Source organism: Syngnathus scovelli, chromosome 7, assembly GCF_024217435.2.
Source record: "Syngnathus scovelli strain Florida chromosome 7, RoL_Ssco_1.2, whole genome shotgun sequence".
NCBI lineage: Eukaryota > Metazoa > Chordata > Actinopteri > Syngnathiformes > Syngnathidae > Syngnathus > Syngnathus scovelli.
Window position 1 is genome coordinate 16996472 of NC_090853.1, and position 26260 is coordinate 17022731.

The 26260-nt window shown below is 41.1% G+C and overlaps 2 protein-coding genes and 1 long non-coding RNA gene across 8 annotated transcripts in view; 2 read left to right on the forward strand and 1 right to left on the reverse strand.

Annotated features, from left to right (window-relative positions):
* brip1 (BRCA1 interacting helicase 1) overlaps positions 1–9589 on the forward strand; it is a 280957-nt gene extending 271368 nt beyond the window's left edge. For 3 of the 5 annotated variants that reach the window (XR_007482712.2, XR_007482711.2, XM_049725671.2), the window contains one exon: positions 659–9589. Coding sequence is in view for 1 of the 5 variants with exons in the window: in XM_049725671.2 (XP_049581628.1) it covers positions 659–753 (95 nt within the window). In the remaining 4 variants the exon portion in view is untranslated. The remainder of the gene's footprint in view (positions 1–658) is intronic. The other 2 variants (XR_007482710.2, XR_007482708.2) reach the window with 1 other exon arrangement.
* tbx2b (T-box transcription factor 2b) lies at positions 9400–23621 on the reverse strand. Its single transcript, XM_049725782.2, is given in 8 exon segments — positions 9400–10286; positions 10289–10634; positions 11214–11797; positions 17682–17839; positions 18576–18652; positions 19602–19748; positions 22099–22366; positions 22922–23621. Coding segments are annotated over 8 exon segments (1980 nt in total). The 5' UTR covers positions 23278–23621; the 3' UTR covers positions 9400–10242.
* Positions 23622–23801: 180 nt separating this feature from the next.
* Positions 23802–26260, forward strand: part of LOC137840483 (uncharacterized) — a 30593-nt gene continuing 28134 nt past the window's right edge. The window contains exon 1 of one of the 2 annotated variants that reach the window (XR_011087161.1): positions 23802–24042. This is a non-coding gene — a long non-coding RNA (uncharacterized lncRNA). The remainder of the gene's footprint in view (positions 24043–26260) is intronic. The other variant, XR_011087160.1, reaches the window with a different exon arrangement.

The following is a 26260-nucleotide window of genomic DNA, read 5'->3' on the forward strand; positions in this document are numbered from 1 at the left end:
TCAAAGTGCTCAGAAATATATATCAGATCATAAAGTTATAAAAACCTTTCTCATTACCACTTATCAAAAATGTCTAGTTATGTCTTCTTTATTGATTTGGTGTGTAGGTATAAATGACATGCTTAAAATGTTTCTTTTATTGATTTAATATGTGAATATACTTGTCTGCTTATGTACTTTATTCAATGAGGTTTGAGCATATCTGTTTTTGTAGCTAGGCAGGACTTTTTGTATTTTGACCCCATTCCTTCACTAGCTTACTGAAAACTTTCACTGCGGGAAATGGCTTTTAGTACGAGGATATTTCTGTATTTTTGTTTCTATCGTGCTCATTGATTAATTTCCTTGTTATCAATAAGCCTATGTGATCATTTTTTTTCAATTACATCTGACGTGAAAAAGGTTCACCGCAACCTAAATACCTGGTGAGTCTATGTCTGTTCCAAAACATTAATTAATGCAACAATTAATACATGTATGTGAAGTTGATGACAGCCAGAAAAAGAAACTTGAAAACGTGAAAAAATAACTTTGTCAAAGCGAACATCATCAACATTTTTTTTACAACAATTCAAACAATGTATCACTGCAATGCGTAGAACACAGCATGCGGGAAGATTTTATTGTTTACTGATGCTGCTTTCACTCCACTTCCCAGGTCATTATAGATCTCCCAGGCATATGCAGTCCTCCTGCAGTATACCACATAACGCCCAAGAGAATCCTGGGTCAGTCCTGGTTCAAAGGCAATGACTGCTCTCAAAGTAAAAGTCTTCTCTTTTAGCACCAGACTGGAGGGAAATTCAAGCAAGGCAACTTCCTTGCAACTGCTACCAAGGTCAGTGTCAATCCACACAAGCTCTCCCAGATTGTAGCTGTGAGTAACATTACCTGAACACAGAGCCTTGCTTGTACTGTTGTCCTGTGTTTTGAATGAAGACGGACACTGGGAAGGATTTTCAATTGGCGTGAGGCAGAGAGACTTGCAGTGATGCTGGTGCTTTTGAAGAGAGGGACCATTATTGCAGTCCAGAGTGGCAATTAACTTCCAAGTCTTGTTATGTGGGCAATAATCTCAGGGAGGAAGTGGATGTTGTCTCGATCCCCATCAGCCAAGAATTGTCATTACCCTCTGTCTCACTCAGTGCCACAATGGTGATAGCACAAAGAAGTTCTTTTGCATGTTGCAAACATTGAGACTTAAGAACCTGTGCTATTGACCTGACAAAGAAATCTTTATTAACATGAGGTCTTTTGTTTTTCAGGCAGTTCTATCGGCAGATCATCTTAATACCGTGTGCTACATCTACCCTGACAAAACATGGGGGTGGATGTCCAGGCTGATGCCTTGCGCAGGGTGGCCAAATTTGGCAGGCTTGGCTCAGAGTCTCTGAAGTCCATCAGTTTATTTGCCTGTGATGCTCGCCATACATGTGGTTCCATCCTGCCCTCACAAAATTCCTTGGCTACCTGCACACGCAACTGTCCAGATAGAAACCGCTTTGAGCTACCAGTGTGTTGGGAGTCATCACTGTTCTTAATGAAACAGTTCAATATTATTGGGCTGTTAATTTCTGGCTCTCCACCACAATTAATGTTGAGAAGGCCATGACACTCCTTGCAGTATCCTCTGATTTTGATATAATTATTTGAGACCAATGGATAGACCTTGGCTCTTTTAAAAACAAATGTGCAAGGAATTTTGACTGTTTTCCAGATTTGTTCATTTATGATGTAGGTCCAGGTGCCAGGCTTCAAAATTGTATATTCTCTTTTTTTGGGTTCGACAGTTCTTATCTTTGTATTCAGCCTTTTCCGGAATAAATTCCATCCACTTGTCAAAAGGAATATGAAGCTGAAATGACCGTTCAGGGCCTGATTCCGAGCTTGCTTCACTGCTAGTTTCAGGATCAGTTTCATCATGACTGAATCCCAGAGCTGACCAGATATTGTGTCTGTTTGTTTTTACAAAGGTGTACAGAGCCTTTGCAGACATCTTCTTTTCCAACTGGTCACTCAGATCTGTCCACACAGTAGCACTTGGCCTCTCAAATCTTCGGAGATAGTTGTGCATTTGTCGCTTGAAAAAGTTGCGCGTCTTTGCTTTTCGCCATCCTGTTGCGATATGTCTTACCGGCCTGCAGAGGTCACTTTGCATGGTAATTAGTTGGATAATACATGTGTAAGAATTGAGGAGTTATCAGGATGTCAAGTGAAAAATTGTTAGAATAAAATACATGACAGGGGGTTAATGAAGATGTATGATTTTAATAATAAAAAATTGCAATGGCACAAACAAATTAATTAACGATCCATGGAGCAAGGATTTGACATCTCTAGAAAATAAATTAATATTAAATAAATGATAAATTGAATGATTCACTGAACGCAAACTACATTTTTTGCGGCACAAACAATCGGTACCAATTTGGGTCCATTTGGAGTTAAAAGGGTTGTTAGGGTTTTCAGGTTAGTTTGATCCTATGATTATGTTGGAATGTAGACTGTAATGATTAAATCAATCTTGTCTTGCCCTCACAATGTAATGATTAAATCAATCACGTCTTGCCTGTTTCCCACAACAGTGTAAAACACCCCCTGCTCTGATCTTATCAGAGGCCGGGGGTTCACCAAACCTGTCCACTCACCCCCACTCTGTTCCTCCTAATAAATATGCCCTTGCAGGGAGGAGACTTTTAGACTTCATTCGATAATCGCTGTTCAGACAGCGACGAATGGACTCTCCACCTGCAGGTGTACAAAAGAACTTGCTTGTCTTCTGTTTCGTTCTTGCAAAATAAGTTGGAGTGAGCAAATCTCTAACATTTTGGTGCCGAAACCCGGGATCCTCATACCCACCATCTGACCGGCGAAGGAGGACGTGCTGCATTGTCGACAAGCCAGCGTCCATTAGGAGGACCTGGAAAAGAAAGTCCTGGGAAGAGAATTCTTCGCTGGGCCAGCATCTTAGGTCTGCCTTCGTCTGACAGAGGTGGATTGACGGGATCCGGCGGTGCAATGAACCAGGGGACAAGTAAGTTAAAGCGCTAAAGATACGGCTTTGGTTTGTCCGAGCTATGAGATACGGCTTTGGTTTGTCCGAGCTATGAGATACGGCTTTGGTTTGTCCGAGCTATGAGATACGGCTTTGGTTTATCCGAGCTATGAGATACGGCTTTGGTTTGTCCGAGCTATGAGATACGGCTTTGGTTTATCCGAGCTATGAGATACGGCTTTGGTTTGTCCGAGCCATGAGGCCTAAAAAAGCGCTGGAGTTAGTGTGATTGAGTGTGTGACTGGTAGGATAAATTGACTAAGAAGCAGTTCTAGCGTTGATCCATGGCAATAAAACAGGCTAGTAATTTGTTGAAAGGTCAATTTAAACCTGCATTGAGGATCCTCAAAGCAATAGTTAAATAAATAAATAAGTAATAATAGTAATAATAATAATAATAATATTTTTGAGACAAAGCGATTGTATAACCTAAAACTACTAGAATTAATATGGGAAATAAAAACGGTAAATCTCTTGCTCTGCTCTTCTTGACGGAGACGAGAAGTTCATGGCAAGTAGATTTCTTAATTGTATGCAATATATGCCGAAGTGGAAGAAAAAGTATGGAGTAGAAAGGAAGTTGAGAGTTCAAGTGGTAAAGAAATGCAACTTGCTTCTAGAAGATAGATAAATAAAATTAGAATGTGCTGTCCTCGTGTGCATGGGAGGGACCAGCTCATGATCGACCACAGGAAATGGCCAGCCTGTGACGAATCATTGGTGCTGGGAACTACCTTTTGCGTGCGAGAGCTGTGCATGTGTGTGCGTATGTTAAAATGATGAACATTGGCTAAAGTTTTAGTATAAAAAAAAAAATTGCTAGACTGTGGTCTATCCAATTTGCACAGCAGAACAGAAATGATTTTGAAAGATAAAAATGAGAGGAAAAAGAGAGAAATCTGTTTGCAAGCAGAAACTAATCCACACTAGTGCATGTAAAGTGTCGAGCCCACATGAGAAATTCGAAGAAAAAAAAATGACAGAACATGCTTTCAGGAATTGGAAGAAGCTAAATTGTGAATTTAAGATTTTGCAATGCTACATTTAATAGGAATAATTGATTGGTTGTGTTATAAGATTATGCAAAATTCTAAATGCAAGCTAAATCTGAGAGATTGAGTTCTTCAAATTTAAAAACAAAGAAAAAATTCAGATTAATTTGCCAATTGTTTGTTTAAGTTAAGTTTTTTTTGAATTGGTGGATTGTTCTACCAGGAAACCTGAGTTGAAAGTGATATATGAGTGTTGTGTGGTGAGCTTGGATGAATTGGGACCGATGTGATAGGAAGACTCCTTTTTGGAGACTGTGTGAGATACATATGATGAGCATTGATGAATGATTGCCTGAATGAAAGGTTGAATGGTTGAAGTCGTTGGCGACTACTATGGAAAATTAGAGCGACTTTGATGAAAGAGTGATTTTGAGCAGGTTGAATGTTAGAAAGAAACACGTAGCTTTTGGATTGATAATTAACTAGAGAAAAAAAATGGAGAACCAGTAACACATGTAGAAGATGTGTGAACTGAGAAATTAAGAAGCGTTTTGGAAAGAAAGTCAAACTAAATGATGATGAAATCATATGTAGTACTACAAAACTTTACTACATATGGATTCTCTAAATCATACAATTGAGTAAAATAAAACATACGTTTTGATTTGTATTCAAATTTCTAAGATTCTTGTGATAAACAATGAGAAAACGATTGAAAAGTAACTAAAGAAACTACAACAAAGTGAAAATGTCTAATCATTTGCTAGCTGAGTCGCTCCCCATTCGGGGAGGCCATCCATTTACTTGCTAAGCTAGTTGTCAAAACAGGGGCAAGATTAGAGAATGGCATCTATAAATGACCTACCCTACCAAAGAACCTATGCAAATGGGCTGCAATATTGAGCCATGGTGCGCGTCACATGGCTCAAGAGGAGGGATAGTGGGGCAGGTCAGTCAGCTTTATACAACATATGGATTTGATTCATATTCAAAACATTTTCAAAACAAAACAAACATTTTTTTTTTGTAGAGCTTGTTTCAAAAAAAAAAAAAAAAACTCCTATTTGCCAGTTAAATGGGCACTACAATTGACTACGAGAGTTGCAAGCAACAGATGAAGAGCAGTCCTGGGCAGATTATCTAATCAGGACGCTCAAACTGAAAGATGTGTCCAATGCAAATTTACTGCCGCCTGATCTCTCCCCCTCACAGGTGGACAACCCTCAGGTTCACTGTGAGAGCTCACACACAGGAGGCGTGCTATGTGTGTTCGAAACTCCCCCCTTCCTCCACGCAAGTTCGCTTGGAGGCCAGAGCAATGAATGTCACTGAAGCGAAACACGGTGCCTATGATGAACACTTCTGGGCAAATCTCAATGTGACTGTTAAAGGACGAACAATACCACAAGTGGCCTACACAGAGAGACCAGCTGGAGTGAATTACACGTTACATCCAAGGTAACAAGACCCACGTCTGCATTAACGACGACTGCTCTCCAGGAGGAAACTGGATGGGAGCTCTGGACATCACCGATGAGTGTCAAGATAAGAGAGCCATTTCAGGTGGTTTATCCGATGCTGCCCGCCAACTGGACAGGAGTGTGTGCACCAGTGTGGGTGACAGACCACACCTACAGGATATGACATCATCAGCTGACAGGAGCACACAACTCTTCTGGACTCGACGCAGAGCAGTTGCAACCTTTGACCCTCATGACCCTGTCTGGGGTGCGAACGTTCCAGATGACCATAAAGTATGGTCCGTCGGAGACAAAGTTGTCCTTGCGCTCTTCCCTCAGATATACTGTTTCTGTGTTTTTCTTTTTCTTTTTTATTGATAGCATTCTGGCCGCCTGTGGCAACGGGGCCGTGTAAGAATTTTCCTGCTAATAACATCTGGCCAGCAGGTTTTTCGCTTACACAATAAGTTTGATCTGGGGTGTTGAGGTAATGCCTCATCTTCACTGGAAAGTGTTGCTATCATTGTTTGTTGTTTTTATTTTTACCATGGCATAATCATATGATAAATCAGGAGGGAGATGTTAGGGTTTTCAGGTTAGTTTGATCCTATGATTATGTTGGAATGTAGACTGTAATGATTAAATCAATCTTGTCTTGCCCTCACAATGTAATGATTAAATCAATCACGTCTTGCCTGTTTCCCACAACAGTGTAAAACACCCCCTGCTCTGATCTTATCAGAGGCCGGGGGTTCACCAAACCTGTCCACTCACCCCCACTCTGTTCCTCCTAATAAATATGCCCTTGCAGGGAGGAGACTTTTAGACTTCATTCGATAATCGCTGTTCAGACAGCGACGAATGGACTCTCCACCTGCAGGTGTACAAAAGAACTTGCTTGTCTTCTGTTTCGTTCTTGCAAAATAAGTTGGAGTGAGCAAATCTCTAACAAGGGTGCTGAGTGACGTCATCGCTATAAATTAAATGTGTAATATCTACGAAACCGTAGCAGCACAAACGAAACTTTTTGCAGCACAAACCAGCACAAACGAAGCACAAACGAACGGTACCATTTTGGGTCCATTTGGAGTAAAATGGGGGGCTGGGTGACGTCGTCGCTATAAAATAAATGTGTAATATCTATGAAACGGAAGCAGCACAAACGAACATTTTTGTAGCACAAACTAGCACAAACGAAGCACAAACGAACGGTACCATTTTGGGTTCATTTGGAGCAGATGGAGGGCTGGCTGAACTCTGGATGACCTATAAAATAATCGTTCATAACTAAAAAACCATAGCAGCACAAACGGAACTTTTTGCTGCACAAACCAGCAAAAACAAAGCACAAACGAACGGTACCATTTTGGGTCCATTTGGAGTAAAATGGGTGACGTCATCGCTATAAAATAAATGTGTAATATCTACGAAACGGAAGCAGCACAAACGAAAATTTTTGCAGCACAAACGAAGCACAAACGAACTGTACCATTTTAGGTCCATTTGGAGTAAAATGGGGGGCTGGGTGACGCCATCCCTATAAAATAAAATGTGTAATATCTACAAAACGGAAGCAGCACAAACGAAACTTTTTGCGGCACAAACCAGCACAAACGAAGCACAAACGAACGGTACCATTTTGGGTTCATTTGGAGCAGATGGGGGCTGGGTGAACTCTGGATGACCTATGAAATAATCTTTTATAATTAGAAAACCGTTACTGCACAAACTAAAATTTTTACGGCACAAACCAGCACAAACGAAGCACAAACGAAACAGACTATTTTACTTAAATTTTGCGTGGGGGGCCAGCTTCACGCAGGTGTTTGGGTGGGGGGCGACATATACTCAGGAGTGACTTATATGTGAAATTATTCACATTTTCAAAATTCAAAAATCCGCAATGTAGTGAAACTGCGATAAATGAACCACGATGTAGAAAGGGATTACTGTAATTTGAACTGCAACTGACGTCAGCGTCGCGGCACACACGCAGCGTTGTTTACATAAAGGACAAAGGATTCGATCACGGGATTTAATGACTTGGAGTGACAGAGACTGTTTGATAAAATTGTTGTTTATAATTATAAGGGCCTGTGGAATAATTTGAACTGCAACTGATGACGTCAGCGGCGTAGCGCACACGCGGCGTTGATTACATAAAGGACGATCGATGGATTTAATGATTTGCAGTGACACAGATGGTTTGATAATATTGTTGTTCGTATAATAGGAATTTGATATATATCTTGCAATCTATATAATCACAGTCACCTGCCTCTCGTTACCTGTCGTGTATTTAAGTCCTGTCTGCCTCTCACTCCCCTGTCCGACTATTCGCGTCTGTAGTCTTGTCTCTCGTCTCTGTTCTCGTCGTTCTCGTCGCCAGTCTTTGTCTCTGTTAGTTTCTGTTCCTGTCTGCGATTCGGTCAGTCTGTTCCCCCTCATCTTCCCTCCCAACTCCCTTTTCCCTCAATAAACCCTGGTCCAAGCTGCATTTGGTCGCCTGGCTCCATTCCGAACCTGACACCATCACCCATTGTGAAACCTTCCAGGTATAGGTAAATCGACAAGAAGCTAGATAGGTAAACCTAAAAATTGATTATGGATTTTTGGCTCACATTTGGAGTGAAATATGTGGGCTGGATTCATTATAACAATTTACAATTTTATCAAATGACAGGATTTGCAGGAAAGCCAAGAATGAAATACATTGTCCATAAACTGTATAAGAAAATAAGTGGTTTTTCACATCACATTAAGTTAATAATAATAATGATAGTAATAATATAGTGTCACGGTGACGCACTGGTTAGTATGTCTGCCTCACAGTTAGGGTTGTGGGTTCGATTCCACCTCCGGCCCTCCCTGTGTGGGGTTAGTATGTTCACCGCGTGCCATCGTGGTTTTTTTCCGGGCTATCCGGTTTCCTCTCATATCTCAAAAACATGCTTGGTAGGCCGATTGAGCACTCCAAATTGCCCGTGGGTGTGAGTGCGGATGGTTGTTCGTCTCTGTGTGTCCTGCGATTGGCTGGCAACCAGTTCAGGGTGTCCCGAGCATACTGCACAACGACAGCTGGGATAGGCTCTAGCACGTCCGCAACCCCCGTGGGGACAAAGCAGAACAGAAAATGGATGGATGGATGGATAATAATAATAATAATAACAATAACAGGCAGCACTGGTTAGCACGTCCGCTTCACAGTTCAGAGATTGTGAGTTTGATTCCACTTCCGGCCCTCCCTGTGTGGAGTTTGCATTTTCTCCCCGTGCCTACGTGGGTTTTCTCAGGGTACTCCGATTTCCTTCCACATGCATAGTAGGCTGATTGGACACTTCAAAATGCCCGTAGGTGTGAGTGCGAGTGCGTATGGTTATTTGTCTCTGTGTGCCCTGCGACTGTCTGGCAACCAGTTCAGGGTGTCCCCCGCCTGCTGCGCCATGAATGCTGGATTGGCTTCGGTATACCCGTGACACCCGTGGGGACAAGCGCTATGGGATAATGGATGTATGGATAATAATAATAAATAAATAAAAAATCTCTGGTCAAATGTGGTAAAAGTGTTGTAGTAATACACATTATAATTGATCATTCATACTGCTTATATAGATATGCTATATACCCCCCACAGTTTAAAAATTCCATCCACCCATCCATTCATTTGACCCTATAAAAAATAGAGAATAAAATAGAGCGCTTAAGTTGAGTGAATAGTTAACTGTACATAAATACATTAAAACGCTCTTGAACAAATAAACTCCAAGCCAACTTTTTACTTGCATATGGCCAACAGAGGGCGCTCCTGTCCAACAGTTGTTCATATGTAAACTGACTATGTCTCTCCAATTTGTAAATTATGTAAATATTACTAAAATGACACACACACACATTTTCAACACAGAAGTTTTATTAAAAAGTGTGAGACAATCAGAAAAAACAGACCAGGATAATTAGAAACATTTACTGATTAAATAAATCCATCAACTGACATATCTTTAAATAAGGGATTGCTTTGATAGTCAATAGCCTGACTGAAGTTAAGTAACCTGAGGTGTTTTAAATCACATGAACCGTTTTTTCCGCTGCTCTGAAAATATTGCTGGATATACCGTAGACCAAATATGGCACACGTGTCCCACAATCAGTGACTCAAAACACGTTTAAATTGTTGAAGAGCCTTTATGTAACGGAGTGGGTTAGAGAGCAAAGTGTGATATTCAAAATATATACACACTAGTACACACGCTTAAATAATTTAATACCAATTGCATATAATTATTTACAGATTTATTTAGCTTCGCATTACATAAATTGATCAGAAATCCATTTCTCTTGAATAAAATTCCCCATGAATGCAATTAAAAGATCACAGCCTCAAACTGGTCTAGTTTTGTTGATGTTTTTGTTTGTTTTATACTATGAGGCCACTTAACCAAATAACCCCCCTCCACCCTAAACATACTATGTAGGTTTATGTTACCTGTCAGGAAGATTCAGTCAGGGGATGAAAATTGGGAGGACATGGTTTGTTATAAGTTTTTCCATTCTATATCACAGCTTTGGTGTTGGGCTTTTTACAAATGTAGAATTGTTTCAATAGCAATTCTTAATCAAAACATCACCTTAGTTGTTGTAGTGTGCTAAAAATAACAGAATAGTCCTCGCATCTGCAAGCCAAGCCATAACATACTGAGTCGTATATTACTCTGGAGAATGTTCTGCTGGGGATGGATCACTGTGGCCCTCCAGGCCTCTCAAAAGTTTCTGAATATTCTGTATTTCATTCAGAGAGTCTTTCGTTTTGGGTGACTTGACCCTCCCGTAGGATCCCCCATTCTTGTTGTGGCTGTTGTGTACTGGGGCTGGGCTAGTCTCCCGACTGCATGATTTAGAGCCTGGGTTGAGGTTACATTGCAGATTGGTTGTAAGTAGGCTAGAACTCTGAGACAAAGACATTGGGAGCCTGTACGGGTTGAAGCGGAGACATGGTCGAGATGTGACCAGAAAAGGGTTTCTGGAGAATGGGCTGGAAGTGTTGGTTGCTGGGATGGCTGAGGCTCCAGCTGCTGCCATATAGGTGTAGGGATAGGGAAAGAAACCTCCAAACTGAGGCATGGGGATTCCCTGAAATGCAACAGGGTAAAGTGGATATTTATTTTTCAACAATACAGTCTAGTCAATAGATCAACTAATTACATGAATGAGTATTTTTTAATTAAAACTTTTGTTGAAAATTTTGTTTACTACTACTATTAATATTCAATTCAAACTATTGTTGAAAGTAAGGATTACTACTACTATTATTATTACTACTACTATCATTACTACTACTATCAATACTATGACTATTATTACTACAACTACTATTATTATTATTATTTGTAGTAGTGCTGGTAGTATTTGTGACTAAACTGTAATCCTACGATGTTGATTCATATTCACATATTTTAATGATGTACTGATTTGCAAATTCAAGTCATGGTAAGCCTTTGCCATGCAAAATTCGGCCATGCTACTTGATTGAAAAAGTACATTTTTGAGAACTGATGGACCTATCCCCTAATAGTGCCAGGTTAGTGTAGTACTGCTGAATCAGTGTAAGGTAAAACACCTCACAGTTACAGCCATAGAGTAGATATCAAACTTAACGGTGCAGGTGTATAGGTGTGCTAGATCATTTATAAAATGAATCGTCAGCCTTACCTGAGAGGCAAGGACATGCTGAGACAAATGGAAGGGGAAGTCATTGGTGGTTCCTCCTGCTTCTTGAGAAGAAAGGTGGCTATTTTCCAATCTATTTGCTCCAGATACAGAGGCCAATAAATGACCCATTCCCATAGCAGAAAGGGCTCCATGGGTCATGGCAAACTGCCCAGGGTGAAACAAAAGTGGTGATCCGGTGTTTAGAGTGTTAAAGAACTGTTGGCTGTGGAGGCCAGTCAGTGCCAAGCTTTGTAAATGACCTGACTTTAAGTGTGAAGGGCTTTCGGTCTGGACCACGAGTGGGGAGAAGTTGTCCTTAATAGCACTGATGCTTCCAGGTTCAGAGTCTTTAAACGGCATATCAGCTGTGTTTTTACGATGCCTCATCTCAGCTTTGTATTGATCCATGTACCTTACATTGAGTGTGTGGTCATCTTTCATGTCCATATCAGGCCTTTCTCTGATCCGCTCCTCACATCGAGTGCTATAGGGAGACACAGGTTCAGTCCCCAGGCTGTTTGAGCTTGTGCAACGCTCACCATGATTTTCAAGCTCCTGTTCACTGTCAGTGCATGTTTTCTCATCTAAAACAACAAATATTACAAAAAGGCAAAACGGTTAGCAAGGTGAATGTGATACACAAGGCAAGGTGAATGCACAATACGTTTCCAAAATACTGATTTCAGCAATTTGTAGGCACCTATTTATAATTTGTTTTCATTTGTTCTTAGAACGATTCTAATAGGATTTATGAAAGTCAACAAATTTATGAGCTGTAATAATAATAAACTGAGGTGACTGTAAAAAGCCTGAAAAATAACCTATTCTTTGATGAATGGCAATCTTAAAAGGGCAGAAGTGGAAGATAAACTAATATGGTCTGGGGACTGCGCCCCATTCAGGATCATAAAGAACATGATCAACCCCTCGACTTTTGTGACGTAAGGCAACAAAAATGTTAAACAGTAAAACAGAAGACTGCCTCTCTTCCATCGGGATGAGCTTAATAGACTAAGCTGAGCTACATCTTTTGATCCATCAACAATGTCAGATTTTGTACCTCTGTCAGAATTCTTATCAACGCTATGCTCGATCTCAGATCTCCAACTCAGCAAGGCAGGCAAAGCCAGACATAGACTTAATGCCATCTATTACGATACATGAAAGACAGAAGGAACAATATTTTTCTCCTTAGCTAGATAATAGGTTTTCTACCATGTACTCAACAATAGTTTAGTTGAAATATACTTTAAATATTCGGCATGACATCTTTATTTTGACCAACAACTCGTTTTTTACAGTGTGTGGTTTGCGGCCAGGGTGGTGGTCATGCAGTGCCTGTTTAAAGTGTTCGGAAATAAGGGTTAAAATGAAGAAACAAAAAAATGATCATAATGTTTTCTCTAAAATGAACAATGTATAGTAAATACTATGCCCATTGCCAAGATGTGGCTGTAAACGGTTCTGTAATGTGAGTATAGTCACATTAATAAAGAATTGTAAATTGACACCGAAATAAAATCAGCATTTGTTCCTTCTTGAATCAAACTAAATGTAAAATTATATTTTTTTTTTATTTGTGCATGCACTAAAGGAAAAGCAGCAGAACCTCAATTTTATGCGGACCAGAATTCGGGAATCGCGTTAAGCCTAAAAGTGCCTTAGTTAGAAAGTCTTGGAAGGGGAAATAAATTCAGAGGCATGCATATGTGTGTATCCATAAATTGCAATAGGGAAATACGTCCTAAAATGCACATGTTTGCATTTGGGGAATAACATTATTCTGGGTGAAAATTAATAAAATATGAATATTAAAAATTATAAGAAGTCTTTACATAAAATCTATTTGCTGCCGTTGGGTTTGTTCCATTTTGCTAATGTTGCTGGCGGACACCGCCGGTAAGGGATCTCATCAAGCTGAAGAAAGAGTCCTATTGGGCCTTTTTGGCTCATGGGACTCTGGAGGCAGCTGACAGGTACCAAACAAAACGAGGCTTCGGCGGTTGCTGAAGCATAACCCGGGCATGGGAGTTGTTTGACGAGGCCATAGTAAACAACTCCAGAACGGCTTCAAAGACATTCTGGTCCACCATCCGACATCTCAGGAGGGGGAAGCAGTACACTGATAACACTGTGTAAAGTGGAGATGGGTAATTTTTACCTCGACTCGGGAAATTGTGAGATGGTGGGGAAAATACCTTCTCGATTCTACCAACATGCCTTTCATTGAAGAAGCAGAGCCTGGAGAGTCTGAGGCGAACTCTCCTGTCTTTCAGGTTAAAGTCACCAAGATGGTTAAAAAGCTCCTTGATGGAACCCCAGGGGTGGATGAGATCCACCCGGAGTCCCTAAAGGCTCTGGATGTTGTGGGGCTGCCCTGGCCTCTAAAACATCATGTGGACATCGGGTACAGTGCCTCTGGATTGGCAGCCAGGGTGATGGTCTCCATTTTTAAGAAGGAGGACCGGTGTGTTCCAACTACAGAGGAATCACATTCCTCAGCCTACCCAGTAAGGTCTATTCAGGGGTACTGAATCGGAGGGTCCGTCGGGAGGTCGAACCTCAGATTTAGGAGTATCAACTTTTTGTCCTGGCCGTGGAACTGTGGACTAGCTCTACACCCTCAACTGGGCCCATGAGGGTGCATGGGAGTTCGCCCAACCAGTCTACATGTGCTTCATAGACTTGGAGAAGGCGTTCGACCGTGTCCCTTGGGGAGTTCTTTGGGGGGGTGCTTGGGGGGTGGGGTGGGGTCCTTTCGGGGGGTACCGAACCCTTTGATGAGTCCCTATATCACCAGTGTCAAAGTTTGGTCCGTATTGCCACCAGTAAGAGGAATTTGATTACGCTGAGAGTTTGTCATCGATTCTGTTCATGAGTTTCATGGACAGAATTTCTAGGCACAGCTGAGGCGTTGAGGGTGTCCAGTTTGGTGACCTCAGAATATCTGCTTTTTGCTGATGATGTGGTGCTGTTGGCTTCTTTATGCCATGATCTCCAGCTCTCACTGGAGTGGTTCGTAGCTGAGTGTGAAGCGGCTGGGATGAAAATCAACACTCCCAAATCAGAGACCGTAGTCTTCAGTTGGAAAAAGGTGGGATGCCATCTCCGGGTCAGGGAGGAGATGATGTGTATTTGTGTTATGAGGGATGGTGGGGCCTCAGCAGATCAACACCCTATTTCACAGTGTGCATAATTATTCGGCAGCTTGTTTTCCTCAGACGAAACAGGACAAAAAAGAGGTTTAAGTGACTCTGAAAAGTCAAAAATTGTAAAAAGTCAGAAGAGTCAGCGTACTCTTAAAATTGATAAGATATTGGGGCGCGACCACAGAACCATGTTGCAAATTGCAAATTGTCAACAATGTCAAGAAATGTCTTTCGGTAAGAAAGACGCATATTAACTGCCAAAGATTTGAGAAAACTCAAACATGAAGTTACCAAGAACCCATCAGTGCTACCATATTCCAGAACGTCAATCTACCTGGAGTGCCCAGAAATACCAAGTGTTTAGTGCACAGAGACATGTCCAGGGTACAGAAGGCTGACACCTGACCACCACAGAACAAGACATACATGTTGAAACATATCATCTGGGGCAGAAAATATCAAAAGACAAATCTTTCAAAGATCTTATGGAGTGGTGAAGGAATGTCTGGGAGACTCTGGTTGTTGCTGCACAAAACAGATCAAGAAACTGACAGACTCCATGGATGAAAGTTTTATAACTAAATTTTGAGTTGTTTATTATCCTTTCTTCAACAAATGAAAATAATCAAGTGAGATGGCAAAATTTTAATTTTTACTTTAGTTGCATAATTTTGCACACTAATGGTTGTAATAATTGTGAACACAGAAATTTTCCAAGAAAGCCAGAATCTCACTTTTACTCTCTTAAATATTCTAGATAGGCCAGAATCTCACTTTTGCTCTCTTCAATATTCAAGTTTTTTACACTTTGGTTGTCCAGGTTTAGTTAAAAACAAAATTAATCCTCAAAAATGTCCCTAGTAATTGTGCACGCAAAATGCGTGTATTTGTAGTATTGTAGACAACGTTGTTGACTAGTTACAATACAGTTGTAAAGATCCGATTTTTTAAAATTTGAAATTTATTTACACAAATTTTATTTGAAGACCATTGTTGGTTGTCCACCTAAGAATGTATCAAAAATATATACATCAACCCTTAAAATGCTGAACTGTCAAAAGTATCACACAACTTCACACTACCAGTGAGAAACCATCCGGGTCTTCCCTAACCAGAAACCCTGGATGTGCAGCCAGGTCCGCTCGCTCCTCAGAGCCCGCGACACCGCCTTCAGGTCAGGAGACAGAGCTCTGTACAGCGCTGCCAGAGCTGAGCTGAGGAGAGGAGTCAAACGGGCGAAAGCTGACCACAGACAACGCATCGAGTCCCACCTGTCCAGCAACAACGGCCGTAAGGTGTGGCAGGGCATCCAGGAGATCACCAACTTCAGGGGCAGTGCCGCTCAAGTTGAAGACCAAGGCGCACAGCTGGCAGAGGAGCTAAACAGCTTCTTTGCTCGGTTTGGAACATCCCAGCAGCACTCCCCTGTCCCTGCCCTGCCCCCTCCCCCACCCAGCTCTGACATCACTCCACTCACTGTTCAGGAGCACAAGGTCAGAAAGGTGCTCCTTGCAGTGAATCCCAGAAAGGCCGCAGGCCCGGATGGGGTCCCCGGCAAGGTGCTGAGGGCATGCGCTGAGGAGCTCGCCCCCACCTTCACCACGATCTTCAACCGCTCCCTGGCCCTAGCAACCGTCCCGCCCTGCCTGAAAACCTCAACCATCATCCCAGTGCCGAAGAAGTCGGCCATCTCTAGCCTGAATGAATACCGACCAGTGGCCCTCACTCCGCTGATCATGAAGTGCTTTGAGAGGCTGGTTCTTCAGCACATCAAGGATTATCTTCCCCCACACCTTGACCCCCACCAGTTTGCATACCGGACCAACAGATCCACAGAGGACGCCATCGCCGTAACCCTCCAATGTGCGGTGAACCACCTGGAGCAACAGCAGAGCTATGTCCGGATGCTCTTTGTGGATTACAGTTCGGCATTGAACACCATCCTCCCGGACAGACTCACCACAAAGCTGGACACTCTCGGACTCCCCTCTCTCACATGTGCCTGGATTAATGACTTTCTGACCAACCGACTCCAGGCTGTGAGAGTTGGCTCCCGCCTCTCCTCCACCCGTACGCTGAGCATCGGCTCCCCACAGGGCTGTGTGTTGAGCCCCCTCCTCTTCTGCCTCTACACTCACGATTGCAGACCGGCTCACAACCACAACCGGATTGTCAAGTTCGCTGACGATACCACTGTGGTCGGTCTCATCTCCAATGGCGATGAGGTAGCCTACAGAGAGGAGGTCCTGGAGCTGGTCGACTGGTGCTCTGAGAACAATCTCGCTCTGAACACCAAGAAGACCAACGAGCTCATCATAGACTTCAGAAGGCACAGCCCTGAGCCAACTCCCCTCTTCATCAACGGCGAGCAGGTGGAGAGGGTCCACAGCACCAAGTACCTGGGCGTCCACATCTCTGACCGGATCTCCTGGTCAGAGAACATCACCACCATCGTCAAGAAGGCTCAGCAGCGGTTCCACTTCCTGAGAGTCCTCAGAAGGTACAACCTCAACACCGACCTGTTGCTGACCTTCTACCGATCTTCCATTGAGAGTCTACTGACCTACTGCATCGTAGTATGGTTCGGCAGCTCCACCGCCGCTGACAGGGAGAAGCTGCAGAGAATGGTGAAGGCAGCCCAGAGGATCATTGGCCGCCCTCTCCCCTCCCTTACGGACATCTACACTACCCGCTGCCTCAGCAGGGCTAAGGCCATCTCAGCGGACAGCTCCCACCCTGGCTCCGCCCTGTTTGACCTGTTGCCCTCTGGAAGACGCTACACGCAAATGAAGACCAGGACAAACAGACTCAAAAACAGTTTCTTTCCCCAAGCCATAGCCGCCCTCAACTCCAGCCGACACTGATGACACTTTTTTTCCTGCACTACTACTGCACTTTGTCCGCACTACTGTTTCCGATTATTCATCTACCTTTCTATTAATCGATTACTTGACTTGACTATGTTACTCGTATCTACCTCATGCACTGGATGGAGGTCTCCAATTTCATTGTACTATGTAGAATGACAATAAAGGTTTTCTGATTTCTGATTCTGAGACAAACACACAGCAATATACATATTAGTGTCGGCCGGTCTGTGACGTCACGTGCATATCCTCCATTGTGAATGGGCTCAAGCCCTTGCCATGTTTTTACATTCTCTCTCGCGCTCTCGCTCTTTCGCTCTCTCACTCTATACAGACTCGGCCGGGGATTGAACCCACAACCTCCCAGTCTCATACCACAAGGTCACTGAGCTGATTTCAAATATATTAGAGCAAGTCAAATAAAATAAATTATAAAATAACCCATTTCTCACCTCGACCGGGCATGTTGAACCACGGTGGGCTTCTACCCGCTCCCAGTGGGGAATGAATGGCGTCTCGAACAGTTGGAGTTTCACTTGACGCATCTGAGTCTCCGCCATCCCTGCGCTGGTCGTCAAACATCCGCATCGATGGCAGACTTAATTGTTTCCTGCCAACAACAACATTTATAGTAATAGTAGTAATAATAGCATATAGTAGTATGTATATATAGCAGGGGTCACCAACCTTTATTAAACCGAGGGCTACTTCCTGGGTACTAAGGCAAAGGGCTAGCAGTTTGACACACACTTCTGAAATAGACAATTTGCTCAATTTAGCTTTAACTATGTGTTATTATTAATTGTTATTTCCAGTTCACGTGTAAGTGTGATTTAAACAAGAATAGCAAAAATAACATAAAATAAAAAGATGCAGCTAATTGAGCTAATTTTGGAACAGCCCTGCGGGCGACTCACGCGGTCCTCACGGGCGACCTAGTGCCCGCGGGCACCGTGTTGGTGACCCCTGACATATAGTATATAATATCCATCCATATTTCGAACCGCTTTCCCCCTTGAGGGTCGCAGACGTGCCGGAGCCTATCGCATCTGACTTTGAGAAGTAGTTGGGGGATGCCCTGAACTGGTTGCAGGGCACACATAGCCAAAAAAAAACCCATTCACTCTCACAATCACACCTATGGGCAATTTAGAGTGCTCAATCGGCCTACCATGCATGTTTTTGGGATGTGAAAGGAAACAGGATAAAAAAAAAAAAAAAGAAACACATGCAAACTCGACACAGGAAGGCCGGAGCCGAACTCGAACTCTTGACCACTGTGAGGCAGATGCGCTAACCAGTCGACCAATAATAATAATAATAATAATAATTATAACGATAATAACCTTTTCTCTCTTCTTCCGTTCCCAGTGTCTCTGAATCCTTTGGCAAATGGATTGTTGTCAATCTTAAGTTGTGTTATCTGTCAGTGATAAGAGCAGCAAAGATAAAAAAAAAAAAAACACTGTCTTGTTGTTACTCTTAGATTTATTCACGTTTCCTACAAATAAAGATTAAAATAGAGAGCCCAACACTTTTGGATTTGCATAAAAGGCTTTATACTCATAGGGCCTCTGATTAGACATTTGCCAACAAAATAACTATTTTAGGCTGTTACTCCAAAGCGCAGAGAAAACCCGTGCACACACACACTCACACACTCTCTGACACACTCTCTGAAACACTCTCTCTCGCTCTCTCTCGCTCTCTCTCACATGCGCACGCACACGCACGGGCTGCAATACTTCGACAGATAACTGTGGCGTGAATAATTAATCTGCTGCTTGTATTACGAATATAGCATGGCATTCGAGAAATCTTTAAATTCCAGTGTCAGTCCATTTACTATCAATACTTGGATGCTTTACTCCAATATGTTTCTTAAACAAAGCATTTAAGGCGTTTTCTATTTCAACAAGGAGAGTTTTAGTATCAGTCTTCGTTAGCTGCAGAGTGACCATTCCTTTGTTGATCAAGAGTCCTCGACATAATCCCTCGTTTATATTTGAATTTCGCCAGACTTAATTCCAATGAGCGTTTGTGAGGTGAAAATCTGGTATGACCAAAATAACCCCTAAATCTCGCCTCTAAATCTTCAATTCAATTCAGTTTTAATCTTCAATCCAATTTTCAATCATTAGGTCTAGATTATTAAAATGGGTAATTTCTGAAAAGCTGAAAATTTTGCTGTATGAATAATAAATATGATTTCTCATAATATTTACCGCTAATATTTTCTATTATTGCAGACAATGGACATAGTGTTTTGTGTAATGTTAGGGAATTGGGAAAAAAATAATTAAGATCATCATGTATGATATATTAATTATAACAGCACCAATAGAGGCACCTGAGTATGCAAACTGACTCACCTTGTCGTTCTGATATGCTGTTACAGCCACAAACTCAGTCTCCGGAAAAACATATGTTCTAAATGTGCTGTAAGGGAGCTTCAAGATGTCGTTGGCCCGCACAATGTGGAATCTTGGCTGATACTTGTGCATTGAATTTAGGATGGTCTGTGGCAATAAAGAAATAAGACATAAATAATCAATATACAAACCGGATTCGGTTGAAGTTGGGAAATTGTGTCAAATGTAAATAAAACCAAAATACAACGATTTGAAAATCTTTCTCAACCCATATTCAATTGAATACACTACAATGACAACATATTTAATGTTTTTGCCAAATAATAATTAAATTTGAATTTCATGGCTGCAACACGTCGAGTAGAAGTTGGGAAAGGTGGCAAAAAATACTGAGAAAGCTGAGAAAAGCTCATCAAACACCTATTTGGAACATCTCATATGTGATCAGGCTAATTGGGAACAGGTGGCTACCATAATTGGGTATAAAAGGAACCTCCCCAAACATGCTCAGTCATTCACAATCAAGGATGGGGCGAGGTTCACCACTTAGTCCACAACTGCGTGAGAAAATAGTTGCACAGTTTAAGAACAACATTTCTCAAAGCAAAATTGCAAAGAATTTAGGGTTTTCAACATCTACGGTCCAATATATCATCAAAAGGTTCAGAGAATCTGGTGAAATCACTGCACGTAAGCGCCACGGCCGGAAACCAAGACTGAATGATCGTGACCTTCGATCCCTCAGACGGCACTGCCTTAAAAACCGACATGAGTGTGTAAAGGATATCACCAAATGGGCTCAGGAAAACTTCAGAAAACCACTGTCAGTAAATACAGTTCGTCACTATATCAGTAAGTGTGGGTTAAAACTCTACAATGCAAAAAAAAAGCCGTTTATGAACAACATCCAGAAACGCCGCCGGTTTCTCTGGGCCCGAGCTCATGTAAAATGGACTGATACACAACGGAAAAGTGTTTTGTGGTCTGATGAGTCCACTTTTCAAATTGTTTTTGGAAACACTGGACGTTGTGTCCTCCGGACCAAAGAGGAAGCGGACCATCCGGACTGTTATCAACACAAAGTTCAAAAGCCAGCATCTGTGATGGTATGGGGGTGCATTAGTTCCCATGGCATAGGTTACTTACATTTATGAGAAGGCAACATAAATGCTGAAAAGTACATACAGATTTTGGAGCAACATATGCTGCCATCCAAGCGACGTCTTTTTCATGGACGCCGCTGCTTATTTCAGCAAAATAATGCCAAGCCACATTCTGCACGTGTTACAACAGCGTGGCTTCGAAGTAAAAGAGTCCAGCTTATCCCCTGGCCCGCTTGCAGTCCAGACCTGTCTCCCATTGAAAATGTGTGGCGCATTATGAAGCGTAAAATACAACAGGGAAGACCCCGGACTGTTGAACAACTGAAGCGGTTCATCAAGCAAGAATGGGAAAGAATTCCACATGAGAAGCTAAGAGAATTAGTCTCCTCTCTTCCAAAACGTTTATTGAGTGTTATTAAAAGGAAAGGTGGTGTAACGAAGTGGTAAACATGCCCTTTCCCAACTTCTACTGCACGTGTTGCAGCCATGAAATTCTAAGTTAATTATTATTTGAAAAATAAAATAACGTTTTTGAGTTTGAGCATTAAATATGTTGTCTTTGTAGTGTATTCAATTGAATATAGGTTGAAAAGGATTTTGAAATCATTGTATTTTGTTTTTATTTACATTTTACACAATTTCCCAACTTCAACTGAACCCGGTTTGTGTGTGTGTGTGTGTGTGTGTGTATATATATATATATATATATATATATATATATATATATATATATATATATATATATATATATATATATAGCCTGCTAATGTTAATTACTATACATTGAGAGAACAAGTTTTGTGAATCTATGCAACTTGCATTGAATTTAGGATGGTCTGCGGCAATAACAAAACAAAGACACAAGCAAGCAATATATATATATATATATATATATATATATATATATATATATATATATATACACAGCTGTAAATTTATTATTAGTATAGTATTACTTTTTTAAAAGAGAGACATTAAAAATCTTGATAATGTTAATTACAATTAATTATTAAATTGAGAGCACAAATAAATCTATGGAATTTGCATCTCATTTTTATGAATAATTATAAGATAAATTGTTACTAAAGACACCAACTTAGATTGCTCCGACCAAAATTCCCATATTTTCTCAGAATTGTCCCACTGGACTGATTTTGCTTTACTGGCAGTAATATAATATAATATAATATAATATAATATAATATAATATAATATAATATAATATAATATGAGGCAATATTTTTTTGTTTCATTCATGTGCTTTCTTTCATTTAACCATCAAAAATTGTCATAAAAACGATTTAACACCAAATAATTACCCAGCAAAAAACAATCATAATCTGAAGATATGCGCTTCCTTAGGAGAATTCCCAAAAAAAAAGATTTGTACTCACAAATCCGTGCTTATCTGATATGTTATTGGTGAGTTTGAGTTTATGAAAAGCAACAGACTTGGCCATCCACTGCTCCCCAGTGGCTGGACTGTCCGGGTGGATGTACATTCTCTTCGGCATCTCTGGGTCGGCCTTGCCCGCGACCATCCAGCGGGAGTTGTGAAACTTGTAGCGGCAGTCATCCGCTGCCACGATATCCATTAGCAAAATATATTTGGCTTTTTTGTCTAGCCCATTTATTCGCACTTTGAACGGTGGAAACATTCTCCTATAAAGGAAAGACATTCATGTCAGATGCGACAAAAGGCCTAAGAGAAATAATTTAATTAAACGCAATTGGTGAAAGCTGCGCGTTGGTGTTTCTGTTGTCTCTGCAAGTGTTTCTTGATTTATCAAGATTTGATTTATCCGCATCATTGTGTGTCCTTGTATCTTATTTAATGCTGCAATTGTCGCTGTTTCTAAGTGTTTGTTTTTGTACTAAATTCTTACGAACCAAATGTAGTTAATTATTTAATCTGAATCAATAAATGTATCAGCCGTAATTTAAATGTAATGAATGCTAATTTCATTTTACTTTTATTTGTTCTACTATTTAAGTTCCCCCCCCCCCCCACACACACACACACAAGCACGCACGCATGTACGCACGCAATTATTTGACGGATTAAAAATAATAATTATAAGTAGAAATGGTAAAATAAAACTAATCTCCCTTTACAATACACACATTACTCCACATTCTATATTGACGAATCTTTGCTTTTACTTTTTTTTAAACAGTAAAAAGTAGTGCTGGGTCACGAGTCTGTGTAATTCTTACCTTCCCGATTTTGTAATAACCATTTCAGTGCCGAGTTTATGAAACTCGTCCCAAAGATCCTTGGCTTCCAAAGTAACTTTGGGATCATCGTCCACTTCTCCTTCACGCTCCAAGCTTTTAATGCTGCGGATTTGAGCAGCCTGGTGGTGGTCCAGCGCCGGATGGAGTCCCGTTTCCGCGCCAGCTAAACTGTGTTCCGAGATAGACTTGGTGGGTGCCCCAGGGGTAAGGCTGAGCGCCGGGAAGAAAGAGGGTTGAGCGGCCGCTAAGAAAGCGGACATAGGGAAGTCGGTGGGCCGGTGCGCGTGGAAAAGGTGATATGCCATTTCAGTCCCAGTAAAAGATGGATCTCTCATCGGTGCATCCAAAAAACAAATCTAAATCAAAATTGTTATTAAATAGCTACCGATTATAGGCTACCTTAATCAGTGTCAGTATAATGGCCTTGTCCGTTACACTGCATGTTACTCAAACATTTCGATTTTCTACTCGATTTCCTTATAGTCTCTCGTCCTTTAGTGTGATTCGCGGAGCGTTGCCAGATCCCAGTTGCGCAGTCTCCCTCCGAAGGAAGTAAACCGTTCCTTTGCTTCAGTCATCCCACACTGACAGGAGAGACGTGTCCCCGTTCACTGCGGGTCTGGGACCAATCTCATACATCCTTCCTGCCTCGACCCCCACTTAATGAACCAAATCCCTTTGATTGCTGATTTTACGCTTTCTGGACCAATTGCGGCCCTGTATAGGCGTGGCTATGACAGTTCTGGTCAGGCTCTTTAAGAAGAGTAGCGACAAGAAGTGTCGGAAGCATTACTTGTGAGAAAACATGTAAACATCACAAAATAAGTAACCAATGACAGGAAAGATAATGAAATCCCACCCTCATCTTGGAGCCTAATCGGTCAGTACTCAGCTGTGGGCCAAATTAGGCGTCACCTCACTCTCTTTATTGTCCACCAGCGGAGCAAGCAGTTTTCAGTGTTGAATAATTACTTTTACAAAACGGAGATGCACTGGCAATTAGTTCAAGGAGTTCCCCGCCTTTTGCTCAAATTCAGCAGAGATGTGCTTGTGCTTACCCGTGAGTCGTGTCATCCCAAAGTGAGGAAAGCAGATATACTGTACGTACATTTTCATGCCTGATTTTACTTTAGTTACTTTACGTATATTTTGAATGCGGAGTACTTCACCTTCTCATGTGATTATGATTTTTTTTTCCTGCTGAGATTGTTTTGGCATCGGAGGTCCAGATTTACTCGGGCGCGGAACATTGCGTGATTGTCGTGGAACGACAGAGACAGCAGCTGAAGCGGGAAGCAGTAGTAACATCTTAATATTGAAACTAAAAATTGCAAATCCTGTTGCCACATTCAGGGGAAACGAAGCTACCGAATTACTAATTGAACATAAAGGAGAACTGTGAGTTTATTCTTTGATCATGTGCAAGGTTATTATTATTAAAAGAGTTCGCTCTTTTTTTAAATATAATGGTCAATCTGCAAACACTGAAAATCTTATGTAATATGATTTATTTTATTGTCTCTACGTGCATGGAATTGCTGTGCATCTATCTATCTATCTATCTATCTATCTATCTATCTATCTATCTATCTATCTATCTATCTATCTATCTATCTATCTATCTATCTATCTATCTGAGTTATATATATATATATATATATATATATATATATATATATATATATATATATATATATATATATATATATATATATATATATATATATAAAGCTCTTCAAAGTAGGTCGCTCACTTTGCTATAGCTTAAGAGGCGCCAGTCAGCTCGCAGTTTGAACAATTGCTTGTCTCTTCATATTTAGCCTGGGGTCCTGCGTGTGTGTAACGCCGTGCAATCATCAACAGCTGCATCTGCGGCTCCATTCTTCTTTGGCCATCACTTAGTTTCGAAACATTTGTTGATTATTTTAAATGACACTACACGTCAACGTAATTACTGTTCTATTCAAGGAATATCATAAAATGCTGTAAGCTTAATCAGCATTACACAACATTCCGTGTGGTTTATTTGTGAATAAAATCTGATATGCGTAACCGAGGCTCAATGTGAGGCTGTTTAGGAATCCCAAAATCCCAAATGTAAACAGCACAAGACCACTGGAAGAATTAGGGGGAGACTAAAAATTATTATTATTATTATTATTGGAAGAATTGGGGTAGACCAAAAAATATTTGATAATTTCATTTACACAACACTTGTTGCACTGCATCCTATGTGCCTAACATTAATTACTACAAAGCATGTTTTGTAATTTATTACTATTATTATTATTATTATTATTATTATTGAACTCAAATAAATCAGAGGTAGTACGTATATAATACTTCGTGGATAAAGACTTTACACAAACATCCCACAAATCCCACAAACATGTGGGATTTGCGTCATCATTAAACGACTAAATTTGACATGATTGTCATCCTGCACCTGGCTTGTATGACATGACTGGAATGACAGACTGACCAGGCAATCCGAACGAAGAAAGAATGGTTTGTGTAGTTACGCCAAAATATGTACTGTTTATGCTCTGTCTTTGATTTATAAACAATCATGCAGGGTGAATGAGAAAAAAATAGGCTTACTGTTGATTCACATTTCTGAGTTGTTCTGAGCTTTCAGCTCCTGGTTTGACAATAATTTATTGGCAGTCAGTATATAACTTTAGCATTTATAAAAAACATAAATACAAAAACTGGGATGGAAAGAGAGTAGAATTATCGTAAATTGACATTGTCAGTAGCCTATATCAATATAAATATACAAATATATTCAAATTTACACTGCCCCAACATAGTGTTCATTCATTCAGCTCCATCAATTATCGAAGATCGTCTTTTTCCTGCCTTTGACAGGTGTTTTTCTTTTATCTCCTCATCTACTCTTTCCACATCCTGCACCATCCTCTGCTATATTTAGCTGGTAGACTGAAGTCATGGCGTTAGACAGTTTAAGACCTGTCATAGTCTGTCATATTTCCCCTTGTCACCCAACAACCAGGGGTCGTCACCTCCTCCTTTTCTTTCTTTTCTCCTGCTGCTGCAAGGATTTCCTCCTCTCCCCTTCATCACCATCTCCGCATCAGCGCACGCACGCACACAAACACAGGGGCGTGACTCTAATCTAATGAAATATCACTTCATTATCACAAGTTACCTGGCAGCTCTAGAGGTAAAATTTGGGACATTTAAACTGGAATCCTTCTTCTCAATGGCCTCGCTGGCAGTCCACCCTATGGGGGTGCTATATTTAAATAGATTGAAGAGGGGCACATTCCTGTCACATGAATGTAGAGAGCCGTC